The 17,155-nt window shown below is 36.1% G+C and overlaps 1 protein-coding gene across 2 annotated transcripts; it reads left to right on the forward strand.

Annotated features, from left to right (window-relative positions):
- Window positions 1–2,094: 2,094 nt before the first annotated feature.
- LOC141596900 (uncharacterized) lies at window positions 2,095–6,910 on the forward strand. Of its 2 annotated transcripts, none has more exons than XM_074417176.1 (8): window positions 2,095–2,476; window positions 2,609–2,735; window positions 2,875–2,985; window positions 3,081–3,833; window positions 4,951–5,311; window positions 5,429–5,510; window positions 5,860–6,079; window positions 6,467–6,910. In XM_074417176.1, exons 1-7 carry the CDS (start codon window positions 2,324–2,326, stop codon window positions 6,070–6,072), a joined length of 1,800 nt encoding a protein of 599 aa, XP_074273277.1. In that variant the 5' UTR covers window positions 2,095–2,323; the 3' UTR covers window positions 6,073–6,079; window positions 6,467–6,910. The 2 variants fall into 2 exon arrangements, with proteins under 2 accessions (XP_074273277.1, XP_074273278.1); XM_074417177.1 differs by having other exon boundaries at window positions 2,160–2,476; window positions 2,618–2,735.
- The last annotated feature ends 10,245 nt before the right edge of the window (window positions 6,911–17,155 follow it).

Genomic DNA, 17,155 nt, shown 5'->3' on the forward strand with positions numbered 1-17,155 from the left:
AAAATCCAATTTATCATTAATTCCTCAGTAACACAAAACCCGAATTCCTTGTATAACTCCAATATAAATGAAGAACACTTGTTGAATTTGGATTTCGCTGAGTCGATTAAATCTCACACCTCATGGAAACTAAGGTAAATAATTATAGAGGAAAAAGTTCTATTCTTTGATGCTAATCGTTTATAATCTCCTATAAAATCCACAATTATCGTTCGTGATTATATCAATATTAACTAAAGTGATACTAATTATTTTTTTTCCTTGCTTGTTTAGATGTCGGCTTCAAAATTATGCATGTGGTACACCATGGAGGGATATGGAAAATGGAACCTGATGTTTGTTATCTCGGAGGAAAGGTAAATATCTATGACAACGTACCGGACGATTTTGCTCGTAACAAAGAAAGAAGCGACTATTTTGAAGGAGAATCAACTATTTAGTAGGATAATCAATATCAAAGTATATACGACTGAACAATGGATATATCTATGGCACTTTGGCGAAGATTTTTGGGCATATCAAAGTGAAGATTTCTTTTTTTTTTTTTTTTTTTTCATAGATTACTGGTGGTGTAACTCATTTTGGCTGAAATTCTCATTTTAGACGGACAATATCCGGATTGAATTTTTGGTGGGAAACTTGTAATGAATTACTTATTTTGGCTTATTGCTAATTTTTGGTTAATGTGTAAGGCTTATTGCTAATTTTTGGTGGGAAACTTGTATGTAGCGGATAAATGGATGGAGGTTAATTGTAGGTCCTTAAAGCTATGCTTTAAACTTTCAGGTCCTTATAGCTATTCTTCTGAATTCTTTAGGTCCTTCTATTGTTGTTTACTCATGAAGATGGTGCCAAAAGAGAAACATAAATGTTAGTTTAAGTAAATATGATTGATTCGGAAAAAAATAATGTTAATTGGATGTCAATATAAAGAATTGACGACAACATGAGATAATAACAAAGTGAATTTCGACCACATAACACACATTACGCCACATGTCATTGAATTTGGACCATACAAATGATCCCAAAAAAGAAAATAGAGAAGAAAATCCGAATAACCGAATAAGGAAATAGGGAAGAAAATATAGAATAGAAGGGAATATGTGCTATATATAACTCGATTTTGTAATAGTACTAATCTACTAAATGAGGGCTTAACCAATCAACATTTCTGTTACTCTACAAGACGAATTAATTTTAAGCAATTTATTTTACTTATTAACAAAGTCAAATAGAAAAAAAAAGACACTGTTTTAGTCAAATGGAGAAGTATTAGTGTAATGAGGAAGTAATAATAAATAAATAAGGAAAAATTACAAATAACCACCCCGTATTTCCGTTTTTTTACAAATTACCACCATGTATTTACATTTTTACAAATTACCCCCAAAATTTCATGTATACTCCCCAATTACCACCGTATATCTGCCCTACGACTCATTTTTCTTATTTTACGACTCGTTAATTAACGATTTATGTCTAATACCCAAAATACCCTTTCCCTACACCCAAATCATTCGATCATTTTGTAAATCTACACTCCCAAAATCACATGAATCCCTAAATCCCCAAATCCCTAATTAAATCCCAAATCCATCGATCAATTGCTCACAATCAATTGAAACCCAAATCCATCAATCAAAGAGAGAGAACTTCCTCACTTTAAAGATATAACACACTCTAACATCAATAACCAATGTTCATATTGGTACTGGGTAAACCCTCACCAAATAGTATCAAAAATAAAAGGTAAGATTATGTAATAACGGTGCAAGTAACGAATTGATTGTTTGGGTGAAGGAGCTTTTGCACAAAGATTTGCATGTTCACATAAACGAGATATTGAAAGCAATTTGGGGTGGAGCCTTAAGAGATTTGGTAAGACAGTCACCAAGAAGAGTAATTACTAGCAACATTGGCTGAAATTCTGGAAAATGGTAGAAAGAGAGAGGGATATTTAGGGGATTAAAGAGCTGCAAGAATTTTGGGATTAAGGGATTTGAGGATCGATTAGGGTAATAAAGGATTTAGGGATGATAGGTAAAAGAGAGATGTTGCGTGGGAGTAAAAAAGACATAAATTGTTTTAGTCAAATGGAGAAGTATTAGTGTAATGAGGAAGTAATAATAAATAAATAATGTAAAGAGTTCCCCACCACAACAATCAGCTTTAATTACGCCATTGCAATTGTTATTTTACTCCAACTACCTCATCAATGGCGTCCAATGTGAAAAGAATCAAATCAACTGAACTAAAACACAAACAAAGTCAACATTTGTAGACAGAGTCTCTCACATCAAATCACATTCACTCAACGACAATGGCGGAAATGCGAGCTGTCATTGATCGTGACATTAGTCCTAATTCTGTCATTTTAACCTTTGATTCCAATTTACACTCCCTTTTCTCCTCCTCTTCCTCCACCTCCGACCACCGCGACACTCATTGTCACTCCGACCTTACTTTTTCTCGTGTATATACTCGACTTCCATATACTTCTTCCATTCCATTTGATTGTTTACGTTTTCCGACTTTTATCTTATGCATGTTTTTTCAATTGCATTGTAATATTTTTTTTTTTTTTGTGTGTGTGTATGATGATTAGGTTAAACAGCGTTTAGATCTGGATCGAGGCGAATCTAACAAAATACGTGGAGTACAAAGCCGTAGCAATAATAATACTAATAATAGTAGTAGCAGTTTGTTGTGCAATAAAGTTGAAAAGGCTAAAGGTACGCATCATATCGACTTTGAGCTAATATTCAAATTTGTACTTGTTTCGTTGAGTTCAAATCCTGGTTGACACTGTTCGGTACTTTGTGTCATTCAGTCATTCACATTGTGTTACTTTTTTCAAACATGTGAGCGCAGTTTACTCAGAAGAAAACAACAACAATGTACTACATCATCATCATTATGTTATTGACGACGAAATCCACGCCTTAGATTCTGGTAGAAGTTCTTTTTCTTTAGCTCTTAAAGGTAAATTAATAATTTAATTTGTTTTTAAAAGTTTTATGTAATTATGATTTGATTAATTAATTTGGGGCTGAAGTGAGAAAAATTATTGATGTTAGAGTGCCAGGAAAGAAGGACGAGATCTGAAGTGTTTGCAAGGAAATTAGAAAGAAGACGGCCTGCTTCACTTGATCTGAATAATAATAGTAGTAGTAGTAGTAGTAGTAATAATAGTTCCACTGTTAATGTCGTAAGCTCGTCACCTAGATTAGGAGCAATGATGAAGAAGAGTACAACGATGACCACAAGGAAACCAGGGAATTTTCCCAGTCCAGGAACGCCGAATTATAGAGGAGTAGGGGCTAATGTTGTTAATAAAGGGTGGAGTTCTGAAAGAGTAGCTATGCCATCAAATGGGAATAGGAGGCAGGTTGGTGCAGCTTTATTGCCTTTGAATAATAATGGGCGTGTGTTGCCTTCCAAGTGGGAGGATGCGGAGAGGTGGATATTTAGTCCGATGGCTGGGGATGGTGGTGGGGGTGGGGGTGGGTCTGGAAGGCCATCATCTTGTCAACAACAGCAGGTGGTGAGGCGGCCTAAGTCCAAGAGTGGACCACTTGGGGCCCCTGGATTGGCATATTATTCAATGTATTCACCTGCATTGCCGATGTACGATGGGGGTAATATGGGTAGGCGTATGGACGAATCACCGTTCTCAGCGGGTGTAATGATGGCAGAAGGGTGGTCTTTTAGGGCTGGTGATGGAGGTGCTAGAGGCTTTGGAAATAGTGTTGAGCCTTGCATTGCCAGGTCTGTGAGTGTCCATGGGTGTACTGATCTTGTCTGCCAAGCTTCTTTGGCTAGCTCTCAAGGTATGTGTTTCCAAGTTTATGTTGCGAAACTGTTTTTTTCTTCTTTTGTTTTTTTGTTTTTTGTTTTTTACTTTTTGTTATTGCTATTAGACTTCTTTAGAACTGCAACTCTGTATTCTGAACTCGTCCCTTTGGATTGAGTTGTACTTGTACAGAGTATTTGATTAAGTGGCAATGTTTTTTGTGGTAAACAGTTTGATTTTCGAGAGAGCACTCCTGTTTATTCTAAATTTCTAATTGTAGGGCAAAAGCATCTATCCCCTTATTATTCTCGACTCATTTGACTATAGTGCATAAGTCGTTACTATGCCATACTGCCATAATTTATTTTAAATAGATCAAAGCTCGGTATTGAGGAGAGTATGGTGACGGAGAGGGCACAATGGAGGGAAATGATACATGTGGATTTTTAGTATTTGATGTTTTTTTTTGGACATATTTAGTGTTTTTATTTAATTTAAAAAAATTAAATTATTTGTTCTTCTCTCCTTTATTACACTTTTTTACCAACCACTTTCTTATATATTTTACTTGGTTTACTTTTAAGGCATTCCAGATCCTTAATTCTATTTCGGTTTTCAAAATCGTTTTAATCTTTTCTCTCGATTTAAATTTTAAGTTTTTATAAAAGAAATCTGGAATTCGATTTTAAAACCTCTAAGTTTACCTTGACTTTCCATTACATTTTCGCTCTCCCTTTTGTTTTTCATTTTCCCTTTTCTATTCGCATTTTGAGGTGTGCGTTCACCCATGAACGGTTCTAAAGGATGATTCATGTCAGCCGACCCCAAATCATTTTGGGATTAAGGCTCTGATGTTGTTGTTGTAGATCAAAGCTGGGTATTAAATTTGAGGCATGTTATTACTTCCCCATTTTTTCAGCATATGTTATCTGATTCTTTCAGTAACATTGTGAATTGTTTCTACGGAAGGAATGCTGAGGCCCGAGCGATATATATGATATTAGATGCTAAGCTAGTTACGTGATTATTTGGCCATCTCAGTCTTTAGTTTTAGAATTGATGATAACTGATAAGGCCCTTTCAGATCAGGGTCTTGATAACTGCAAGCCCTCACTCTCTCACTCTCTGTGAATCTGTGATGTGATTGAACACAGATGAAAAGAATGACGATGTGAAGGATAGTGCCAACAATGTCTCTCGTGTTGTTTCTAGGAGGGACATGGCAACTCAGATGAGTCCCGAGGGTAGCTGCCACTCTTCACCTAGGAGATTAACATTTTCCCCATCTACCCCTTCCATTCTACCAATTGTGGAAGTCCAGAGTTATTGTTCTTCTAAACAAGAAGTGAGGGATGTCCAGATTGATGAAAGGGTTACTGTGACTCGATGGTCAAAAAAACACAGGGCGCGTGTTCCTGGTAAAGGCTTAGAAGATGTAGATGAGTGGAAACTGAAAGCTGTTGAGCCATGTTCTTCTGCTTGGGAAATGTCGGAATCAGTTAAGAGCCTCTCAAAGTACGTAATGCTTTCACATGAATATAGCACATCATCGGAAATAATAGAGAATGAATTCCATTTGGGCAAACTTTTTGCACAGGCTCATTTTGATATTTTTTAATATTTTCTGAACAGGTCTAGGAGAGAGGAAGCTAAAATCACTGCATGGGAGAACCTGCAGAGGGCAAAAGCTGAGGCAGCTATACGTAAACTTGAGGTTGTGCTTTGAGTTCCATGTGAAGTGCTTAAACATTCTTTGTAATGAATATCAGTTACTCCCTCTGTCCCAATACCCAGCCAATGGTTTGAAGTATTCTATTTTGGGCCATTAGAGCCAATAGTGCAAGCCGATGCATGTTTTGTGTGGTGGTGCATGAGGGGGAGATTATAGCTAAAAAAGCGATAAAAAAAATGTAAACTATATGCTGGACAAAGGGATTTCTGCAATTTTGTAGTTGTAAACTTGTAATCTTTTCATACCCCAACGTTGCTATGTTGAGTATTGTGTTCAAAGTTTGAAAAGGAAAATAACATGGTGTTATCACTGACACTGTTGAATCGTGCAGATGAAACTCGAAAAGAAGAGATCATCATCAATAGACAAGATAATGAAAAAATTAAGATCTGCCCAGAAGAAAGCTCAGGAAATGAGGAGTGCAATATTAACCAGCCAGTCTCTGCAAGTATCTAGAACAAACAACAATAATGTAATGTCTTTCAGACGAACTAGGCAGCAGATGGGTTCTCTAAGTGGTTGCTTTACGTGCCATGCTTTTTGAACAAGAGGTAATTTAATTATAGCATTTGAGAATGTTACTCCGTATACCCTTATTGTGTGTGCATAAGCTACATCGATCTATTATTGTGAATGATGGTGGTTTTTGCTGTGTAAAACAAAGTTTTGCATGCATTTGGGGTAGTTTGTTGAATTTACCTTGTTTGGTTGAGTAAGTTGGGTTAGAGGCAAATGGGAGTGAATTGGAGGAACCACTTTTCCTCTTATTTTGTACTCCGTATCAAAATAAGCCTTTGAATGCCAGTTACTACAGTCTTTAGGATGAATCTCATACTTGGTTATCCCGGGAATGTTCGTGTGAAAACTACTGTTTGTTTCTCTTCTTGTTCCACTGAATTCTTAACATCTAGTCATCAAACCTATTTGCCATTTTGCAGGTGGAATAAAATGCGAAATGCGGATGGTAAGTTGACTAATGATTTCTTGTTGTGGAATGTGCTTTCTTAGACTCAAATTTGGGCATGCCACTTCTGCAAAAGTATGGTTGATGAAGGGTGAAAATGTAAGGTTTTGGGGCGAATTTTCGAGTTATTATCCATTCAAAAACTCCCCTCAAAACTTTGAGAAGCCAGCCTGATGTAAATTTGCCCTGCCCGAAATTTAACGTCTTTCTTAGAATCAGTACTTCAATGATTCTATGTGCTTGATCCTTTTGCATACGTTATATGTATGTAAATCATTCATCTAGACGTGTCCATCATATAACACGTAAATTACAGCTCTATTGTAGAGTAGTTTTACTCGACTTTTGGAGTAATTCTTGTACAAATCGTTCCTTAAAGAATCATATCCTCTCACCTAGACGTATCCATAAATGTTTGCAAGAGCTGGGATGGACTGAACATGACTATTATTTGCTTACTGTCAAAAAAAAAAAAAAAGGCGTGCTGATTTATTTCCGCAATACGCAAATCTCTCGGCGCAGGACATTTTCCTAATGTTTCATATACATATTATTGGCTTAAAAGAAAGGTATAGACTATAGAGGAACCTTTGAAATCATTAATCATGCCCCTTTTAAATCCATCATCTTCAAATGGGTTTGCTTTGTTTTTTGGGAGCAACTAGTTTTTGAACCCGTGATTGCACGGGTGGTAACGGAAAGTATTTTAAAAATAAAAAACAACGTATGTATTTTTTATTTAGTAAATAACAAAAATTTTGAAAATTTTATTTTACCTACTCATACAGTCTTAGTAAGTTTATGTTACTTAATTTTGTAAGAAGTACTTTGCTTTTTTTTTTTCTCGACTTTTTAACTTATGTGAAATCTGAAATGTAGATGTAAAATTATTGTAGATTTCTAACCTGTTTACGCAATATAATTTAATTTTTCTCATTGTTGTACGTTTATTTTATTATCATATTACTCCTCTTGTTTGGTCTCCTTTCATTTTCCTACCTTCTCTCTCATTTTCACTCTTACCTACCATCGTCTGGACGTTTGGAAGCAGTTTTCGCCATCACTGACCGACTATCTCAAGATTCAAGAGAGACCCTCCATCTCAAGATTCGCACCCAACACCTCATACCAGGACGTCCCCCCGTCCCTCCCCCCCCCCCCCACTGCAAGCCATATCATATACGTCCTCCAACTACCCTATCCCATCCCTCCACCATCCCTCCGTCATGCACCTCAAGCATAACCACCATCCCGGCCTTACCCCCACACGTGATCTCAAACCCTTTTCATAGCCTTATGTGCGATTGCTCACCCCATCATTACCCACCCATCATGACTCCCCTAGCTATCACGACCTCCACCATCAACACCGCTCATTCATTCCCCTTTCAAGTCGCCAAATACTTTTTTTTTGTTTATTGAGTCATGTTAACACTTTGTCTCTTAATATTGTAAATCATTTTGTCATCCTAATTTCGAATAGGAGATTAAACAATAAAATTAAAATGGATAAAACATTTTTTTGCTAACATCTTATTTACTCGTTAACTTTCATTGTCATAATGTTATGCATTAGTTTCTAAATAATTTTTTGAAGCCACTCCAACTTATATAAATTGATAACACCGTATTTTACGTATTTTAACCCATATTTTATCACTAATTTAGTCGATTTAATAACTCGAGTTAGCTTTATTGACCCATTTTAGTCATATATCTTATATTAGTCGATTAGTTTTAAATAATGTTATTTCCTATTATGCGCTATTATTTTTGTACTGATCTCGTATTTTTTGCTATGTAGGTACCAAGAAGAAGCCGAGTGAATCATCTACGTACAAAGTTGCTGGACTAATAATTCATAAGTGGCAAGTGGGCCTTTGCTAGCATTTTGACGAGGCTTTGGTGGTATTTCATCCAATTTGCCTAAAATGAAATAGGAGAGTAATGGGATTCTTACTTTGGACGTGGGCAACAATAATTAAACAATCTTGATGAGCTCCACATTTTTTGGGTGTGTCTCGGCAGGGGAAGCAGTAGACAAAAAGGGCCTTCATTTTTGGTGTGTTTTGTTTTTGAGGAGGAGGAGCCGTCATTTGTTCTTGTTCTGGGCGGAGGCGGAGGTAGAGGCAGAGAGGCACACGAAACAGGTAGGCGGTAGGATAGAGTAGATAGTTTAGGTTCTAGTTTATCAAAAATCCAATAAAATTGTTCTTTCTTTAATCATTTTTAGTTTAATTTTATTTACCTCCTCAATTTACAACATTTGTATGAAGATCTATCCTCCTACTTTCATCCCCTATCTATACAAGCTGAATCATTTCAAGGTTCCCTATTGGGTAATGAAATTCACAAGTAAAGCAACCCACGTTGAACTCTAAAGATTTAATTAACCTCTCTCCTCACTTTAGCATTTAATTACTCTCTCTCCTCATTTTACCATTTAATTACTCACTCCTTATTTTACCACTTAATTACCCCTCTCCTTATTTTACCACTTAATTGCCCCCCACCCCACCCCACCCCATTATATTATATGCTTATATTATATGCTTATTATGCTTTATATCTCCGTATATTATATACTTCTATATACCTCTATATATTCTTTCTTATCTACACTTCTTTATGCTAATTTGAAATAACCAAAATTACATAATTACAGTCAAATTACAAAAAAATGACAACCAAAATTTTACATATCCAAAAAATAAAATTACATACCCTAATCAGAACAAAAAAATAAAAATTGCAGTTCAAGTTGCAAAAAATCCCATACACAAAAAATAAAATAAAATTACATATCCAAATTTTTAAAAATTACATTACACTAAAATAACAAATCTTAAAAATTATAGTCCAAAAATTACATTACATTAAAATTACAAATGTCATAGACTATTAAAACTGAACCACTTTGGCACATATTCGAAAAAGAAATAATGAAGAAATAAGTTATGGAAAAAAAATAAAAAAAAATATTTGCATATAAAATGAAGCACCATTTTTCATATGTAAAATATAACAATAAAATAACATAATCCTATAATGAAAAAACACAGTGAGTAATTAAATTCCAGAACTCCTTGGAAAATAATTTATTTGATAATTTCGTCTTTAAAAGCCTACCAAAATAGCTTTGTATTTCATAAATCAAAATTGTAATCAATGAGCTTTGTGTTTCACAATCAAAACAGCAAAATTGTTCACATGCATGAAACAAAACCAATGAGTTCAAACAACAAATATAAAAATCTTTACCTATTTTTCTAGAATTGTTAGTTTTAGTGTCAATATTGATGAGAAAGATAAAAAAAAATGAATTAATAATAACAAAAAAAAACTATTTATTGGAGCAGGACTTTATATTCTCATGGAAATAGAGATGAAATTATAGTGGACGACAGATTTTAGTTGAAAATAGTGGAAAGGAAAAAAGTTATAAAAAAAAATGAGCATTGAAGATTTGAAGGGAGGGGGCGGCAGATGAAGCCATCTTAGCCATGAAGGTCGGTAAATCAAATGAGCATTTAGGTTTTATATTGAGGGAAAGATTTCTTTGATTGAGATTTATCAAAGTTGTTATATTGGGCTTGTGAGATTTGTGAGAGTTGTGAGTTATTATTATATTGGGTTTGGTTGTATACAATTTTTTTTCCAACGGGAGTAATATAAAATCAAGTATTTAATTTAATTATTATTTTTTCTTTAGAATAATTGAATTGAGATATTTTTCTTTTGTCTTCTATCTATTATATACCTCTTCCGTTCATTTAGATTCCATACATTCATTTAATATACGTGAGATGTATTTTAATGGAACATATAAAATCTAAATGGACGGAAAAAGTATTATTGGTAGAGATGTCAACTATGACTTTATGAGTACCAACCCAACATTCCACCTGTTTGTGAAGGTTTGGCTTATCTATCATGGTAGTAGAATGAGCAATTGCTATAAACATTTAATGCGATGGCGATAAACGTATGTTAGACGCAACTACTTATTAATGTAATTTATAAAGAAATGTTTTCAAATTTGAGGGGTTGTTTGGTTGACACTTTAAAAACACATGAATTGGGAAATCCCATGATTTGAAAAAACATGGGTTGTTTGGTTGCCATATATTTTTGGAAAATGGAGGAATTAGAAGTTCCCAGAACTTCCAATGCCTACATGATGTAGAAATTGGCTTACCTACTCCCCCCTTGGTCATTGGAAGTTCCCATGGAATTTAATTCTTATATGAGCAACCAAACACTTTTACCAAATTCACCCGAATTAGATGGAGGAACTTAATTCCTATGAAATTGAAGTTCCTAGGAAAATTAAGTTCCTTGATCAACCAAACGACTCCTGAGTTTCATTGATTTTTATTTGTGCATTGAAATTCCTTTTATAATAACATTTCTTATTTAGTATGTTCATTTAGAACATGAAAGTTACCGTATTAGTTAACATATTTCGTATGTCACAATTAAAGAATCAACCCGTACATTTTTTTGCACGGGATTAAAACTAGTTTAGTTACAAGTTGGTATGAATTACTTCTCCCCTTTCTCTTTCTTATTGTCATTTCTATTATTATTGTATTTTAATTATGTTAAACGAGATATGAGATTGTAAATCTTTGGTTGTGTTTTATTCCATTGATAATAAATCACCTTATATAGGTGTACAAAGAGTCCGTCCTACCACAAGTAGGATAGTCGATTAATATTAAATTACATCGTAAATATCTAGTAAGGATAGAAGTTGGTTAATATAATATCGTCACAATTCTACTTCGCATCAATGTCTTGAGCTTGAGGAATTAGTCTTCCAGATGGGTTCGACTTTGTAGGTGGCGTAAATTCGACTTTCGGCTTAAGGTCGACTTTGACTATGTCTTGGGTTGGACTATCGTCACCCCCCCCGCAAGTGGAGCGTACAGATTACGAACGCCCAACTTGGACAATACGAAGAGAAAAGGGAGCTTTGCCCAATGCCTTGGTAAAAAAATCAGCTAAATTAAGATCACTAGGAATATAGATAGGACGGATTAAACAGTTCTTGATAGCAGCACGAACAAAATGACAATCGATCTCGATATGTTTAGTGCGCTCATGAAACACGGAGTTTTTAGCAATGTGAAGAGCGGATTGATTATCACAATGAACCGTCATACCGTGCTTGTGCTCAACCCCCAAATCATTAAATAACGCCCGAAGCCAAACGAGATCACAAGTGAGAGCAGCAAGGGAACGGTATTCCGCCTCTGAAGAGGAGCGAGAAACCGTTTGTTGTTTCTTAGTTTTCCAAGAAATGGGAGAATCACCGAGCTTAATAAACCAGCTGGTCACAGAACGTCGAGAAAGGGGACACCGAGCATAATCGGAGTCGCACCAACCACGAAGTTGCAAAGTAGAAGATTTAGAAAGGAAAATCCCTTGTCCAGGGCTCCCTTTTAGATAACGAACCACCCGAAGAGCGGCCTCCCAATGAGCAACCCGAGGAGCGTTCATAAATTAAGATAGAATATGAACTGAATAAGTAATGTCAGGATGCGTAACCGCAAGATAAATTAGCCGTCCAACCAAACAGCGATACTTATCGGGTTGTGCGAGAGAAGCACTTGTCGACATAGCTAATGTGTGATTTTGTTCGATCGGAAACGCGGCTGGTTTGCAGCCTAACAGACCGGCCTCAGAGATGATTTCTAAGGCATACTTCCTTTGACATAAAACAAGACCATCACGAAGACGTGTCACCTCAATACCCAAAAAATATTTGAGCTCCCCGAGATCCTTCATATGAAAACATCGACACAAATAAGTCTTGAAATTTTAAAGAGCATCCATGTCATTGCCAGAAATGAGCAAGTCATCGACATAAATTAGAACATGAACTCGGTTCCTGTTCTTAACATAAGTGAAAAGAGAATGATCGGCATGGGACTGCTGAAACCCGTACTTAAGTAAGGCGTGAGAGAGTTTAGCAAACCAACACCTAGGAGCCTGTTTGAGGCCATAAAGAGACTTTTTAAGACGACAGACAAGATTAGGATTAGAATGACGAAATCCATGAGGCAATTTCATATAGACAACCTCATCAATATCACCGTGCAAGAAAGCATTGTGAACGTCCATTTGATGGACGTGCCATTCACGAGCAACAACAACAGCTAAGAAAGACCGAACAGTGGTCAATTTCGCCACGGGGGCGAATGTTTCGTCATAGTCGATCCCTTCAACTTGGTGATTACCAAGTATCACTAAACGGGCCTTGAGGCGTTCAATTGTTCCATTTTCATTGTATTTTATACGATAAACCCATTTGTTGCCCAAAGCTCGTTTGTGAGGTGGCAGTTCTTCCAATACCCAAGTATCATTTTGTTCCAATGCATCAATTTCTTTCATCATGGCATCACGCCAACTTGAGTCAACAATTGCTTCCTTAAAATGGCGTGGTTCATGGCCCGCAATTAAAGCAGCGGCAAATTGCCTATGTCGATTTGAAAATCGACTATAATTAACATAGTGAGTTATGGGATAGCGAGTACCTGGAGGTGATGGAACGGTAGGAGACGCGAGAATGGGACTTAGAGTATGTACCGTGTGTGTGTCAGTAGCAAAACCTTTGAGGTGAGAAGACGGCCACTTTGTTCCAAATCCTCGACCCATTGGATTATTGGTAGGTTGATCAGATTGATCATCAGAATTAGGTAGGATAGGCGTATGAGGCGCCTGCATCGAAGGGGCAGTAGCAGCGGCGTCGGTAGTGGGAGAGGAAGTAATTTCTGGTGTGGAAGCAGCACCGTCTATCGGCTCACCAGGAAGGTTGATAGGCGGAACCGTAGATGGTGGAGGCTCGACATCGTCATCGAAAACAGGGGGCAAAACAGAGGAAGGCGTAGAAGAATATGGAAATTCACACCACAAGAAAACAACGTAAAGGCGTCTACCGTAGGCGACTGTCTGACAGTCCCCAATTTGGCGACAGAAAAAAAAAGACGGGCGACGGAAAACAGTCGCTAATTTGGCGACTGTAGCTTTTTATCCGAAAATCTGTAGAAAATCCACGGGCGACGTCATATTATCCACTTTGGCGACCAAAAACCGTCGCCAATTTAGCGACCATTACCCGTCGCCAATCCCCTGCTATGTTTTCAACTCTCGAATCTTCACCCGTCACCATTCATTCATCTTCTTAACAAAAAAAAAAAAAAAAAGCTAAGGACAACCCGACGCCACCATCAACTACCACCACCACCGGACGCCACCACTCGACGCCACCATCCGCACACCACATCACTACCGACCCTTCCTTCACTGTTCTTCTTTTTCATAAAGGTTTGTTTTCGACTGAAATTGATTTAATTACTTCAATCCTTCATATTTTGTTTAAGTTGTGATGCTTATTTAGTATCTAGTTGTAATTTATACATTAGTGATGCTTATTAATCCATGTAGTTGTAATTTAATTAGCATTTTTGTTAATTAATTTGAGTTAGGGTTAGAAATTGGGGTTTTTGTTAAATTAGTAATGTCATTTGATTAGGAGATGTAATTGAAGGTTATCTTGATAATATTAGTATTATTGAAGATAGTAACTTAGTTTTAGTAATATTGAAGTAGTATTGTTGAAGGTAGTATAGTTTTATGAAGGTATTATAATGTTAGGATTGTATAAATTTGCCTTATAATTGACGAAATTAAGTTAGAATGAGCATTATGTATAAATTTGTTAAATTAGTAATGTCATTTGATTAGTGGATTGTATAAATTTGCCTTATAATTTTGACAACTTGTTTAATATATAATGACCTACTACCCGTTCAAGAATTACTCATTAGGAGCAATTCTTGAATAGTCCCCATTTTGGAATTTGTCTTTATGCGTTTCAAGTCACTTAGGTAGTAAACACATAGTGGTGATTTTATTAATGAGAAAAGAATTTGGTTGCAATTTTCTTCAATGTTCTCTGAATACATATGTGGAATATGTATCTATTCCACATTGTGTATTTGGAGAACTAAGGGGAATTTTTGATTTTTTTTCTCATTAATAAATCACAAATGCGTGTTTGCTAGTGACTTGAAACGTACATTGATGGGTTTAGGTTGGAGTGATAAGGACCCAATTGAAATCTTGAAATTAGCATAAAATGGAGGATGAGATAACCATTGTTTTTTTGTTGAAATTAAATATTATTATTTAAAATGGTTAGTTTGCTATATATTGCCTATAAATTAAAATGAAGAGATCTCGAACGTATTTGGATGTACGAAGAAAGAGTAGATAAGAAGAAACGTCCTATCGCTAGATTTGTAAAGGGAGTTCGTAGATTTATTGAATTTGCTAGATGTCAAGATTCATATGATTTGGAACAACATAAACTTAGGTGTCCTTGTACTAAATGTAAAAACTTAAAATATTTATTTGACATTGAATTAGAAGAGCATCTTGTTACAAATGGTTTTTTTCCAAACTACTACAATTGGATCTCCCATGGAGAAAAATATTATCCCGAAGAGCCTCAAATCCAACAAAATGAGAACCCATATAGAGAAATGGTACTTGATGCCTTTCAGTCTAATGATTTCATTAATGACGACCGTGTACCAATGATTGATGAAGAACAACCAAACCCAAGAGCAAAAGCCTTTTTGGACATGCTAAGTACTTCCGAAAAACCTTATATGAGGGGAGTAGAATGACATTGTTACAAGTTGCATCCAGGATAGTTGCTTTAAAATGTGAGTATAATATGCCATTTAAAGCCGTTGATAGTATTGCTACGTTGGTTGAGGATGTTATACCCGATAATAATGTTATGACCCGAAATTTCTATAATACCAAGAAAGTGGTCAAAGGTCTTCAGCTTCCACATGAAAAGATTGATGCATGTCCTAAAGGATGTATGCTTTTTTGGAAAGATGATGCTTTGCTTGACAAATGTAAGAAATGTCAAAGGGATAGATATGAGACAAGTGAAGGAAATATTGTTTTGAAGGGGAAGAAGGGTAATAAAAGGAGTGGAAAGAGAAAGAAACCAATATCAGTAAACACATTAATTTATTTTCCATTAGCTCCTAGACTTCAAAGAATGTATGCCACGAAAAATCTTGCCAACCAAATGAGATGGCACAAAGAAAATCCTCGTACACCAGGAAAGATGTGTCATCCGAGTGACGGGGAGGAGTGGAAGCGTTTTGATAGGTTATATCCCGATTTTGCCGAGGAACCTCGCAATGTGAGACTTGGCTTGTGTACGGATGGGTTTGACCCTTTTGGTCAGTTTGGTAGAAACTACTCGTGTTGGCCCGTAATGACCACGCCGTACAACTTACCTCCTTGGCTTTGTCTGAATAGACAATTTATTTTCCTCTCTTTACTTATCCCCGGTCCTGATAACCCAAAAAACCATCTGGATGTTTATTTACAACCGTTGGTGGAAGAACTGAAGTACTTGTGGGAAGTTGGTGTAGAAACATTTGATGTGTCGATGAAGCAAAATTTCCAACTAAGAACTTCATTGTTATGGACTATAAATGATTTTCCCGCATATGGTATGCTATCAGGATGGGCAACCGCTGGGCGAAAGGCATGTCCTTATTGCATGGATAGGAGTAAAGCATTTTATCTTCCTAATTCCAAAAAAATTAGTTGGTTTGATTGTCATAGATGTTTCTTACCAGATGGACATGCTCATACAGAGAACAAGAAATCTTTCTTAAAAGGTAAAGAGGTGCGTGACAATGCTCCGGTTCGACTCCAAGGGGATGAGATATGGGAGGCTGTACGTGATTTGCCATCAACTGTCGATGGGACTGAAGAAGGGTTTAAAGAGTTGAAAAAGAAAAAAAATGGTTGGTTTAAAAGAAGTATTTTTTGGGAGCTTCCCTACTGGAAAACAATGTTGATCAGACACACTTTGGATGTGATGCACATAGAGAAGAACTTCTTTGAATTACTTATTCATACGATTATGGATGTAAAAGGAAAGACACGTGATGATATTAATTCAAGAATAGAATTGAAGAAATTTTGTGGTCGTCCTAAACTTCATATTCGTAAGGATGGGGCTAAACCAAAAGCCATATTTACTCTTGACAAAGCTCAAAGAAAGGTATTGTGCGATTGGATAGGAAACTTGAAGTTTCCCGATGGATATGCATCCGATTTGAGCCGTTGTGTTGATTTGAAGGAACTGAAGTTGAAAGGGTTGAAAAGTCATGATTGTCATGTTTTCATGGAGCGCTTATTACCCGTGGCTTTTAAAAATTTACTCCCGACTACAGTTTGGAATGCAGTTACAAAAATAAGTCAATTTTTCAGAGATTTATGTTCCTCCACGATATCAGTTGAGGACATGAGTCGTTTAGAAGACCAAATATCTGAAATTTTGTGTAAACTTGAGATGATATTTCCGCCTTCTTTTTTCAATTCGATGGAGCATCTACCTATCCATTTGCCATATGAAGCTAAAGTTGGTGGACCCGTCCAATATAGGTGGATGTATCATTTCGAAAGGTTTCTTAATCATGTGAAGAAAAAAATTGGTAATAAAGCTCGTGTGGAAGGTTCTTTATGCAATGCCTACCTAACGGACGAGATTGCCAATTTTTGCTCTCTTTATTTTGAAAAACATATTGAGACCAAAGCAAAAAAACTTGAATAT

The sequence above is a fragment of the Silene latifolia genome, chromosome 8 (genome assembly GCF_048544455.1).
Source record: "Silene latifolia isolate original U9 population chromosome 8, ASM4854445v1, whole genome shotgun sequence".
NCBI lineage: Eukaryota > Viridiplantae > Streptophyta > Magnoliopsida > Caryophyllales > Caryophyllaceae > Silene > Silene latifolia.